This window comes from Athene cunicularia (genome assembly GCF_003259725.1).
Source record: "Athene cunicularia isolate RWA chromosome 3 unlocalized genomic scaffold, athCun1 chr3_part1, whole genome shotgun sequence".
Taxonomy (NCBI): domain Eukaryota; kingdom Metazoa; phylum Chordata; class Aves; order Strigiformes; family Strigidae; genus Athene; species Athene cunicularia.
This window is the reverse complement of record NW_020799097.1, coordinates 113679593-113693403: the sequence shown is the minus strand read 5'-3', so window position 1 is coordinate 113693403 and position 13811 is coordinate 113679593. Positions and strand designations below refer to the sequence as shown.

At 38.0% G+C, this 13811-nt stretch overlaps 1 protein-coding gene across 1 annotated transcript in view; it reads right to left on the bottom strand.

Moving 5' to 3' along the window:
- ACYP2 (acylphosphatase 2) overlaps positions 1-13811 on the bottom strand; it is a 51715-nt gene that overhangs the window by 32860 nt on the left and 5044 nt on the right. The window contains exons 2-4 of the mRNA XM_026844679.1: positions 13759-13781; positions 13299-13315; positions 10955-11064 (exon numbers count right to left, since the gene is read on the bottom strand). Coding sequence (XP_026700480.1) covers positions 10955-11064; positions 13299-13315; positions 13759-13781 — 150 coding nt within the window. The remainder of the gene's footprint in view (positions 1-10954; positions 11065-13298; positions 13316-13758; positions 13782-13811) is intronic.

Here is a 13811-nt window from a genome sequence, read left to right as displayed (position 1 = left end):
CTTCTGGGGACAGCAGCAGCAGTCCTCTTGCAGAGGTCTTTTCATCCTTACATCATGCAATCTTAACATTAGTTTAATGTTGCTTTCTCCTCTGGAGTATAAACCCAAATCTCTTAACCTGGAATAACACCTTTCATCCTTTTTAGGACAGTGAAGTGGTCAAAATATTCATCTTCCCTACTTACTGGACTATTAACCTTCAAAAATAATCAGTACATACTACAGGAAAAAATCCTTCAGCCATCAAGTGGGAAGATCAGAGAACAAAACAGACATACTACACTGTAGTACAACTGACTTCTAGTCTATCCAGACTTTTGAATACTTGGCTTTACTAATTCAGTAATGACCTTTTAACACTGCTCTACACATTTAATCCCCAGTTTTAGACCAGTTAGCTGCAACCTTTTCATTCTCAGTAAGCTTCTGTAGGTTAGAAATCAAGGGCACACTTTATCAAATTAAAAGTTAGTATGAACAGTGTTAGCTATTCTTTCATCATATAGAAGACTTGAAAATTCTTAAGTCTTGTACTTGTCAGACAGCAAAAATCCCCTACAACACCCTGCTACAGTGTAGGTATCCCTGGGTATTTCTTGGTTCCTGCTAATGTCTGTTAGCACCTACTTAGGGAGAAACATCAGAATTTATATGAAAACATTCCGAAAATTTCCATACCAGAACTTATACCATAGTTTTAGCATGGCTTCTTGAACAACACTGAGAAGTCACAACCATCCTACACAAACTTTATGCCTTATCTGCTGAAACACATTAGCCTTAAGCAATGCAGTTTAAAAAAAACTTTTTAAAAAGCCCCAATTTCAGTAGAAAAAACACTTCTAACTTAAGGCCTAAGAAAATGTCTTTGAATACCAAAGCAGAACAAGAGATTACATTTCTCAAGTTATTCTTCAAGAACCACATAAGCTGTTTTTTTTCCTTTCAAAACTTCTTCGAAGCATCACATGCAAGCTGTGACCAAGATGCCTTAGGATAAACCCCAGTGAGTTTATACACAATTGCATGTGTGTAATCCATGTGCATGAATCAAGTCAATCTCACCAGCATCTGAGGTCTTTTCTATTTAGGAAATAAATTTCTCAGTTTCCTTCTCATTATGTTGTTGCAGTTTGATATAAGCAAACACAAGCAAGCTGTACCATGTGCTCAGATGACAGGGAGCTACAGAGTTTTGTTGGTGAAGCACTGAACCCTAGCACTACACTTGAAAGTCTCACTGAGAAGCCAAGTAGACCAGCTTTGGTTCACTGCTGTGAAAACAGTCCCACAGCTTTTGGCTGCTTCAGCAGGGGCAAATGAAGACTGTGCCTTCAGAAGGCAACACAGACAGTGCCTCAGCAATCCTGACAGTAAACCACATTGGGTAGGCCAAACATTTAGAGCCTCACATCACTCAAGTACTAGACGTATTTCATAGTGCAAAAACACAGGCAGCTTTGTCAAATGCAGCATCTAGAACAGATTTCAAGGAAACCTATGCTTTTCAAGTATACCCTTTATTTAGTTACCAATTTGTTGCCAAAGATCTATTTTTAACTGTGTGCACACAGATATTCCCCTTGATAAGCTGGAGTACAAAAACCTCCTTGAAAATATAGTTTAAACTGAAATTGTACTCAGTCTTTCTGTAAATGTTGTGTTCTAGCACTAAATATTATCTAGAACACTTCCTTCAGCAGAAAAAAACAGAACGGCATTGAACTGTTCAATTCAACATCCTAATATATCAGTAAAAAAAAATATCTTTGCTTAGAAAATACTAAAGCCTTACACATGGTCCCAGTATATATCAAGTATAACAAAGGCATAAATGCTTAAAATGCTCAAATCAATAAAAAGCTTCCAGTAGATACCACAGATTTTACTGTCAAGTGCATTTTGAAAAGTCTCCCAGAAAGCTCAAACAATCCTGCCAAGACTTGTTCTAGAATCATTACTGTGGTTTAATTAAGATGATTAGAGTCAAAAAAAGTTCCCTGAGTTCTCAGTGTCGACAAAAGAACAGCATATAACATTTAATTATTCAAGAACATTCCTAAATTGACTGTTAAGAAAACATTTCCACTTGCCTGTGTTTATAGTACAATCCAATACAACCTTACAGTCCTACTTGCTTTCAGTTGCAACCCGATGAGAATTTCTTGTTAACAGAGATAGTAATCAGCTAAGCAAATCAAAGTCTAGTTCTGCAGCAAATTAGGACTTCACTCACTAACACTGCTGAAGAACTGTGAAGCATTAATTCAACATCACCATGGAATCATCTTCTCCAAAGACACAAGCCACCAGAGACATAGCAACTACAATTAAGCACCTTGCCCCAAATCAGATCCTGAGTTCTCCAAGACGCTGTACAGACTAACACATCTTATCCCAGACGTGCAACTCCAGAAATTGAGTCCTGTTTAAATGCAGGAATAACATCTGGTAGATGTCTATAAACATTAAAGGAAAGCACCTTTACCTCTGTATCCAACAAATATTAATACACTCACTACTAACAAGAACAGGAGACCAGGTATGTGCAGGAGGCCTACAGCAACTTTTTTCCTGTACAGATACCTACAAACACACCAAGTGTGGAACACCTTAAAAATTTAATGAACGGGAGTCATATGGCTCTTAGTAAAGCAAATGGACATTTCTAGCAGTTCCAAAGGGAGCTGGAAAAGAGAAACATTCTTCACTGAATCAATTCAAACATCAAATACCACAAGCTGTTGAGAGGTGCTCCTCACAATGAAAGATACCTCAATAGACTTGTGTTTATGGCCTAAGACTAAACTCTAACACATATTTTAATTCTCACAGCTATTACTCTAAACACTGAACTAATTCAGTAATTTTAAGTGTCAGGGAGAACACTTGAGATTCAACAGGAACTTGTTTTGTTATAAAAAACCTGCTTAGCCTGTACTCCTTTAAAAAATCTAATACTGAAAAGTTGAAGAAAGTATGAGGATTAAGCTCTAGTACAACAGTGTTTAGTAAATATTATTTCTGTTTAAAACCTAAATTAAAACATAATTTATTAAATTACTACAAAGTATTTTATCAAAATATATGTGTAGTACAAACACTTCAGTGACCCAAAATTAAAGCAGACACTTTGAAGAACTCCAATTCCACTCAGCTACTGCAAATTCACTGCGACTCTAAAAATTACTAGATTAAGAAAAAAAATCTACAAGGTGACACAAGACAGATATCTCTACACCTCAGTAGAAGAAAAGGAGGTGTGAAAACATCCTTTTTGCACTACTCCCTATGCACAATGACATCACCATGGTTAAATCTTTAGTGGTTTCCAGCATTTCCAAGTGAAAAACAGTGACAATACAGCACAGTCTAAAGGACAGGACCTGTGCCAGGAGTCCACTTCTATTTCTGGCTGTCACTGGTGGGCTGTGTGACCTTCAACAGAGCTATACCTCTTGGCTCAACCATTCCCAGTCCACAGGGTCAGGATTGCCTTTTGCTGTGGCTCAAAGCAACCAGCCAGAGGGAACTGGACTTTGGGGAAGTCACCACTGCTGTACATACATCTAACACAGCAAGGGCACAACAAAGGTAAGCCACTCGGCCTCCTGCTCTGGTTGGAAGCATGCAGCTCTCCCCTTCACCTGAGTATCATTAAAATCTTACAGGATTTATTCTCAGAAGACAGTAACAAAAACCCTACATCTTCTAAATTCACTGACCCACTCCTTGTCTTAGCAGCAGCCTACAGTTGCTATAATAAACTGTATTAAGTTATTTGTTTATCTAGTTTAGAACCACCAAAACCTTAAAGAACAGGATTTAATTACAATCTTTTCCAGGTCAATGTCAGTAACCTTTAGTAAATGTAGTTTACAAGACCAAGCTCTGACCCTGCATACTTGAAACAGTTAAACATTTAGTCCATCAACTTAAAGCAATAAACATAATCATAGTTAAGAAATTAATACCTCATACAATCACTGTGAAGTGGTCACATTTACCATTATACAAGCCACAAAGTATAGGTTAGTTTTACCTTTAAACAATTAAAAATTAAAAAATAGCAAACAACTGAGCTTGTTACAGGGGGACCCACACTGAACTATGAAAACCCCATCATGTTTGTCATCTGACTGCTATTGACTCACTGAAATACAGGAAATCATCTTCAGCAGTGATTGATGCAAAAACTGTGCTTTTCATTACAGTTATGAGAACACATCCTAACCCTTGTCACTACTTCCCATTTCAGCTAAGTGTAAAACCACATTCTTCAAGGTGTCTCTAATTCCCTCTCCTCTTTCCTTCAAAATCTATCACTGTCACCTTCCCAAGAACATCACACACAGGAAATATTTCAGCCATACTATGTTACATAACTGCCTCCTTGAGAAGATACCAGGTCAACATTAAGTGCTCTGCAAAGCAGATGTATTTTTGTATATTATGGAAAATAATGGTAATAAGCATTCACCTTCAAATTAACTGTTTCCTGTAACACTGAAGCATGTAATGAGTAGTGCTCTTTGCATTACCAACCTCAAATCTAACAGTTAGTTTTGCATTGATGTGCTTTGAGACATGTGGGATGCTCATGTTCACCTTGGCCTACACACTGCTTGACCAGACACACAGTGGGATTTCAGCCAGCATGTTCATTAAACACTGCTACTAATTAAACCATTCCAGTAACATTTTTACCACCTTCTACTAAGTACAACCCTGTAAAAATACCTGTCAATTTGGAGCCTATTTTAACAACTGCTTTCATCTTTCAATAACGGTAAGAGTTTCCTCACAACCTACTTCATTTCTTTTTGAAGTACTTGTATTAAGATGGAGCAATGATCTGTTTTCTCACTAAATCCTCTCTATGTTTGACCATAAACTTGATTTCAAGCCCCCTTGGTATTTCACTCCCAACCACAATTAGCTCATCCCTTTGACATTCTCCTCTCCCACACTAACAGATTTGACAATTTCCCTCCTATCTCTACAACCAATCTCCCATAAAGATTTTTATCAATTACAGCACACCTTTGGTTACTCTATCTCTGCTTCGAGACATAAAATTAACCCTCGAAATTTTCTGTCTCTTCTGCTACTCTTATGTTACTCACCACTTCTTGAACCTACAGATTCCCAGTCTGCAATCACATTATTTTATAGATCAGCTGTTACCAAAACCAAACTGACTTCCATATTCTCTCCCCAATCCATCTATATTCCCAACCTCTCCAAACTATTCACTCAGCTGCCTTCATCTTCTCAATAGCAGGCTTCTGGGTCTATCACACATGTCTTGAATTTACCGACAAACCTAAAACAATTCCTTGCCTGCACAAGCATGCCCTGGAGATTAATTTCTGCTGTTATGCCTAGGTTCATGTGCAAAGCAACACAGTTTGTCCTAAAGATTTAGACTAAGCTGAAAACCTTCAAAAGTAACATTTTAAAAATAAAAATCTCAAAATACACAGTAAAAATCTTTCATATCTCAACATAAATGGGTATTAAGATCTAGAATTTTGCTCTATTAACCCAATCATAGTCTAAATAGAGGAGTTACTTTAACTAGCATTTAGTTTAATTTCACACCATCAGCACTACTCTATGTAAAAATTTAAAAATATTGATGAGAAAAGTTTATTTCATGTCAGTTGGTACAGACAGGAACCCTCGATACACCTAATGCAATAAAACTGTAATTGTTATAACTACTACCTGGTAAAAATATGTTTTTCTATGCAGATAAGGCTTGAAAAGTACTGCAGTGTGTATGTCGTATTTAATGTCTGTTCTTAACTGACACTGATAAGAGAATTTAAAGCATTCAAACCAAATTAACATTACTACTTAAAAACAATTTCTGAGACAATCAATCTTTAATATCAGGCCTTTCTATATAGACAGGAAGAACACCTAAAATGCTGTTATACACTACTCGCCTCTAAAAACTTCCAAGATTTTACATTTTAAAGTGTCAGCTTGATTTGAAATCTTTGGTGTTTCAAATAAATTCTGAACTTGGCAATCTACAAGAGTCTTATCTTCCTCTTATTCATGGATAACTAAGCAATATGTTAAAGTTCAAAAAATTCTCAGACAGAAGTGATTTCTAGCTTGTCAATGCAAGTTGCTATGGCAACAGCCACAGTGACTGTGAAGGCTCTAACCTTATTTAATTAAACAGGAAAACATCACAAAATATTATAATGTAAAACTCAGTACTGCAAGTCCTCATCATAAAAGAAATCGAAGGACTACATCCTCTACCCCATTTAATAATATCTGGGCTGGCAAAAAACCCTTCAGTTTATTGTGAAACCTTTTGTCATTATATTTTCAAAATGCTGTGACTCTGGTTTTCTTGTGATTTTAGTATGCTTTGGCTCACAGACAGGTAAGAGACTGAAAACAACTTTTTAGTATCTAATGATAATGGGTGTTATGTATGGGGAGTAGTGGCAGCAAACTGGACTATAAAATACAGGAGGGAAACAGGTAGAGGAGAAAAAGATGGATTCTACCAGAACAACCTAAAAATAGATTCACTTCAAATGAAGAATGTACAGTTCAAAGTATCGACAAAACAAACAGCTCCATCTAGAGGGTACAGCTCAAAGGATATTAAAGCAAGTAAAAGCTTCTCAAGACTGCTTAAAAATAACCTATCCAACAGCCTGCTCAATCTCCCAATTAACATAAAAAGTAGTTTCAAAAAACATTATGTAAAGTTCACCTGATCTTTGAGAATCTAGAAGTTTCTTCATTAAGAACAAACTGAAGACAAATATTGAAAATACCTAAAACCAAAACCTACTCATTCATACCTTTACTTCCCAATCAGTGAAATTCACACTGAAACCATAGCCTCAGTGAAGACAGAAAAGTTTGCCAGTTTTCCTTGTGATCAAGATGTCATTAGCTAACTTGACAAAGAAGTCAGCCTCCCAACCCCACTTCAAAAGCCCTTTATACCCATGTTCAACACTGAGCAAGTAGTTCCATAGGAACATCACCTCCTGCATATGTAGCACTTCAAGTCCCAATCCTTCCTACTCGCCCCTCATTTTCCACTTATTTTTGCAGCAGTTAGCCCCTGTTAAGTTGTTACATGCTCCAGAGGAAACAATTTTGCAAGTCATCTTTCCAAGTAATTCACCATGATCATATTTTGTGTCTGCAGGGCAACAATTACTTCCATGTTTTAGGACAAAACCCAGGTTTCAGCACATAAGAGAAACTAAACCAGGCTCAGTTATTTTACCTGTCAGGCTGGTGCCCTCATTAGCAAATAATCCTGTGCTGGATCTGCAGCAGTAGATACATAAGCTTCTGTCTGCCTTCTTACACCTAATCCCTCAGTTCTAACACAATAAAGTTGTGCTTCACTACCCCCAGACTCCCCAAAGATCGTTATTTGACTGACTAGTTTTCAGAATACATCTTTGCTAACATACTCTCAGTTCCCCAGATAACTTTACATGTGGATGGATAGTTACACCTCCCAACTCTCCTGCTTCCAATCTTACTATCTCCACTTCATACTGGTTCTGGCCACTGTTCATCTCAACTCTACACATGCATTACAATAATGCTGCAAATAGAGCACAAGGACTATCCTCATAGTTCCTTCCAGATTATATTTTACCTGGCAGTCTGCATAAAAAAACAACGCATAAAGGCATTGCTTCTGGGGCCTATACTGGACACTCCCTAGCTGTGCCTCACAAAACAAGTGGGGATACAAGGCAGAACACAGACTCAGAACATCAGGCACCAAGGACTGCACCTAGAAAACCACTGCCTTGGGGGTCTGCTGCACTACTGCTCCACAACAAAGGCACACTTTGTTCTGACTCACTCCATGCTTCTGGTCATGTCAATGGCCTCTCCATGTTTTTCCCACTTCTTTTACACTTACCCTATCTTCATTCTCTTCAAACCCTTAGCCATCACCCCTCCCTCCCATTATGCTTTTGCTGTTCACCTGTTCTAGAACTGTACTTTCTTATGGCACCCCTCTTCTCCTTGATTCTTCTTAGCCTCATTGGAAGACAAACATTTATTATGGTAGTCCAAAACACCTCTTCCATCTTCCCCCAGGAAAACACTAACAAGCCACAACCAGTGAAACTGAGAAATCTTTTTATTACCAGTAAAAAGTGACCTTTTTAAGAGCCCAAGTGCTGTACCTGTGAAAACCACACTAATCAGTGCTGTAAGTTTAACTTGGAAACTTACACAAGCCTGAAAATACTTACCAAAAGACACTACACAAACTGTTTTAGAAAGATTTCTACAAGGTAACCCATGGTTATAACATTTACCAGAAATCTTTCTTGAAATAACATACAACTCTGGAAAGTGCTCAATTTCTTCAAACATGTAGATCTCAAAACTTTATACAGTCTCTTCTAATTTTTAAATATCTAGCAAAGACAAACCAGAGCTCGCATAGCAACTTGGTGCCAGTTCCCTCCTGATTGTTTATCAGTTTCAATACAAATGTATGTCTACAATTACTGCTTTATACTAGTTGGTCACTGCAGAAGCATGTCTCATGTTCTTTTTAAAGATAATACTTTCAATAACCCTTGAACACTATTATATATTTCTGGAAAGCATGACCAAGCACTACAAAAACATGCTGTAAACCCTGCAAAAAAAATCAGGAAAAAACCATGGGTTTATGTCCAAATTACAGGGAGAAGTAAGGACCTTTCAAAATAGCTGTTCATATATAACAGCTTTAGTTTTACATGCAAGTTCACTAATTTAACAGCAAAAATAAGCTCAATACCTTTTCTATTTATCAGAGCACACACACAGATCAAGGAGTGAACTGTTTCTCCTTCAGCACCTGTCCCGGTTCAGCTAGGATAGGGTTAAGTTTCCCCAGCAGAGAGGGGGAAGGGATCTCCAGCCGGGTTACTCCTACCATGCTGATGTCAGGTCCCACATGGCAGCCCAGGAAGCTTTTTCCTTTGTGGCTTTGGTAGCAGGGAGCACACAAGCAAGCTGTCTGTAACCATTGCGGTATTTCTCTGTATATCTTTTGTCTTGTTTACTGTTACTACTGTTTATTGTTTATGATTGCTACTGTTGTTCAGATTGCTTATTACACTGTTGTAGTAAATTTCTTCTTATTTTAACCCTAGGGTTTGTGCCCTACTTGTGTCCAAGGGTAGGGGAGGGACAATGGCATTGTGGTCTCCGGTCCTGGTAGGGCCTAAACCATCACAGCACCCTACTCTAGAACCTCCAATTTAATAATCCGTATCTCAACACATACTTCACAATTGCACTTCAACATCATTTCCACATCAGACAAAATTGATTTGCAGCATGAAATGAAGCAGCAGCAACTCAATACAACCTTTCTACTTACTCTGAATATCAAGCACAATGTGTATAAAAAACATCAATATTTATTTATTACAGCTTGCTGACCCATGTAAAATAGTATAACTATGATGAATAAAAACTGATTCCTTTTTGGAATAGTCTGTATACCAACACATCTGTGAGAACGAGCTTTGTCTCATTAGTCTAACTTTGTAGATCTACTGCCAGATCCCGTTACACAGAAGCTTTCTAGTGTGGGGTTAAGCATGGTTTCCTTTAAATCTCATGACAGACATAAGAGGAAAGGGAAAAGGATGGATGGAAACACTGTTTTCTGCAGCAATCCTACTTCATGCAGATAGCAGAAATGGCAGGAACTACACTGTGCTTTCACTTAAACCTGCTTAACAATACTAAATCATCTGACTAGCAATTTTTAAATTAAGAAGCATTCCAATAAATAGAAACCAAATACTGATTTATCACATTCATTTTTGCTGTTCTAAATTATAGTACTGGAGAGATGACACCAAGATAAATCTACAAAATATTCAGCTCTGCCTATGAAAAAAGGTCTTGCCCAAAATAAGTACAAACTTGACCCAAGAAAACAATTGATATTTCTCTTGCCTTTAAGTGTTCTGCAGCCCAAAACAGACAACCTAATGTGAAGCCCAGAACCAAAGAAAATGACTGTAATTACTTCTGCCACATTAGAGAACCATACACAAATCTCTTCACCATAAGGTGTAATGATATTTTCTCTGCAGAAAACCAACGTAACTTTATCCAAGTTCAGTTTTGAAGCAATTCCTGTATCAGAAAGTGCTGACAGAACTTGGACCAGTAATTGCCCATCCATAATAAAGCCTACAATGAAATGTTTTATCATCAGTCACTTTTCCTTAAGAGAACAAACCACCAAAGGATTTTTAAAAACTCTCAATCTCCCTACATACACTTGCAAAAAACGATGATTGGAAGCAACTGAATTGGGCTTTGTGATTTTTCCAGGCATCATTTCCTCAGAGTGATAGCTTTAAGCTTTGGGAAATTGGCAATTGAATAAAGAATATTAGTACCCATTCTTTTAAAGACACCAAGGTATTTCAAAACTTACAGACGGTAAAGACCACAGGCCCTCCAGGCCCTCGCTGAAATGTCTGCTCATGTATTAATTGTTTTAAATAGAGAAAAAAAATTTAAACCCTATCCTTTAAATTGTTTCAAGTACCAGCTAAGCAAGCATTTAAGAAGTTCCTCAGTCTATTTAACAGAGAAATTCTGAAGAAATAAAAAACAAATCTTTGTGCACAGGTATGAATAAAGGCTTTTTCTGTTTCACAAGGTAAGACTTGCTGGGGAAATAGACTGACAAACTCTGTGGCACTAGGAATTCAAACTCACTGATGCTACACTATTTTTAAAAACTTTAAGACTTTTTTACATTCTAAAAAACACATCTCCTCAAAGCTGATTATTGAAAGTACTGTTACATTACTGACACATGAATGTACTTGTCAATTTGTATTAAACACACTTCTGTAAACAACTTCAGTAAGATTAAGAAAAAAAAAAACAACACAGAAATACTTACATTGCATTTACTTTATCTTCTGGGCCCTGAACCTGGCCCGTTACAGTTCCTTGACTGGTATTTTTAACCCAGCCAACCACTCCTAATTTCCTAGCTTCTTCTTCTGTGTACTGATATGAAAAACAATGAAAGAGGACAGTCAGTGTCAGAACATACACTACATGTACACCACTTAAAACCTCACTTTCACCTTCATGGCTTTAAGACCTACACCTAAGAAAAAAATACATGGATGATGCTCATACCCAGGTGTTAATGTCAACATGACATACTCATGTCAACTCCAAAGTTGCAGCAGGGGCAGCCAAGTTTTGCACAAGAAAGGGATTTCACATATAGTTAATAAATGCATGATTTAATTCCCTCCTCTGTTTTCACATTTTTTAATACTTTCCTTCAAAAAAACTAAACCTACAGTGGCTCCCACTGAAGACATCACACTGCTCAAAAACAAAGTTATCTTCCTCTTGCCTTGCTCTACGTACATGCATAGAAACCTTCTGATGGTGTGAGGTTTTTTTATCTCACAGTGAGGCCAGAGTGGCTTCACTTACTTCAGGAACTTCTAACAGTTTTGATCACAAAGGACTGTACTAATCCCACACAACTCCCTTGTACCTACTCTGTACCTTTCTATAGCTCCTATCACCCTTTATCTGCCTCTTCTATGACCACAGTGACTGAACTCATGTAGGAGCTTCATAGTTCTCTACAATTTCTTTTTAACACCTTTCCACCCGACTTTCACCCCAGCTGCTGCATGACTATTAACAAATAGTAGCAAAGGTCATAATATATAACGGTTTTCTGATTTCTGCAATACCCTAATAAATTACTGCTTCCCAGCTATTCAATTCTTGTTATAAAATGTGTAATTTGCAAGTACCCTGCTTTATGAGCAGTTTGCATTTTGTTCTTAAATCCTCTAATTCTTTCATACACATATGAAATATATGCCTGGTTTCCATAATTTGTCTCTGAACACTGGAAGGTAACACAAAAAGCCTGTTCTGCAGAAATGCATTAAGTTTATGTTCCATGAGGAACATAAAAACAGTGTTAGCCAAAACTCAGTAGTTCATTTTACTAACACCAAATTTATTTACATTAAAGGTATCTCCTGTTTTGATTCTTCCACTTTCAGAAGTACAAGAGCACACAACTTATTGTTTTCTTCTGTATTACAGAACAGACTGATGGCTCTAACAATAAGATCTGGGAGTTTTCACTACATTTTGATGGGAAATAATCACCAAACACATTAGAGTATGTACAGTAATACCCAGAGCAGTACACAGATATGAAGGGGGCACACTGCATGTTCAGGCTCTTCAGACACTTATTGTAAAGCCAACAGCTGAACTTCAGGTTAGTATGAATAACATTCCAGTAGGCAAAACAAATTTTGGGGTAATTTAGCCAAAGAAAAGCTGTTGCTAACTATGAAGAGTATTTCACAAGATGATTGTAAGCAGCTTCTCCTACTAACATGTCCAACAGCATGGGAGTGTAGCTGACAACCCATTTCTCAACACTGGTTGATTAGCTCAGAACTAGCACCGTGGTGTGTCTTCACACAGCTCCAGGTCAGCTCAGAACAAGGCAAGCCAGCTTGTACCTGCCCACCACATCACACACGGACACAGGCTTCCCACTTAACAGAGTACTTAACTTCAAGACATAATATATTGTAACCCACTACCCATTTCCATTTTGCACTCACAACACATACAAACTACACTTAAAAGCTTTTAGGTCTAATAGTAAGCACGGTCCACTACTTAAAAAACCCCACCTGCTTTATTTGAAAAGTGCCCTCTTGTTTCTTGGGTTTCTGTGAAATGCAATGCTACCTGCTGCATGTTCAGAGCTGGTGGAGATACTTGGCTGGGATATGAGCTACACATTGCAGGTTTGTAGAACATTGTCACAAGGAAATCCAATAAGCTTCTTTAAATACTTGTACTATAATTACCATTAAAAAAAAATATCTAACTGGAACACATTGTTTTAGAAGCCAGTATCAAGAACTGCAGAGCTAACATGTCTAAAGTTATCATAGTTCTCTTGTGGCTGTTTTATCACAAGTAATACAAAACCACAGTTTTTAGATACTGTACAAACAAGCAACACATTACTAAGCTTTTAAAAATACATGTCAGTGGAACAATAATATAAGCCAAATACTTTTTCCTTTTAAATCCACTTGTAATATTCAACCATCTAACCTATAACTCCAAGTTCAGGCCAGCTATGTTTATGCCCCTCAGACCAGCTACCATATTTTTAGCACTGGAAATACTATACTTGTAACGTAGAACTGGTAAATCAGACATTGCCTTACCATCCTGAAACAAACACCTAGAAAAGAAAGAAATAAGACTTTTAAATGATTTGAAAGAATACTACTTCCAGCAATTTCACTCAATATCAAGTCACAGTAAGCTCTATGCAAGTAATCTGTGGTCTTTTTCAGAAATTTCACAGAGCAGTTATGGAACTTGAACACTGGGAAAACTATAGAATTCGGGTACAAGCTGCCCTTGAGCCTTCCCTTCGGCAAACCATTATTCTCATTAACGCGAGGAGCTCTCGCTAATGAAGATGCTGCACTATGGGAATTGCCTTTGACTGAATTTTCACAGTCCCGCTGCCAACCCGGGGAAGGGGGAGGCGGGAGTTCCCACAGAACCGCGCTGACAGCAGACGCGACCACAACCGCCGGGCACGTCAAGTGCTTCTGACAGAACCGCCCGCGCAGCTCAGGGAACGCGGCGACCCGACAGCGGGGGCTTAACCCCAACCTTGCTCCCCCCTGCCCCAGCCGCTGGGGACGCGGAGGCGCGGCCGCCCCCCC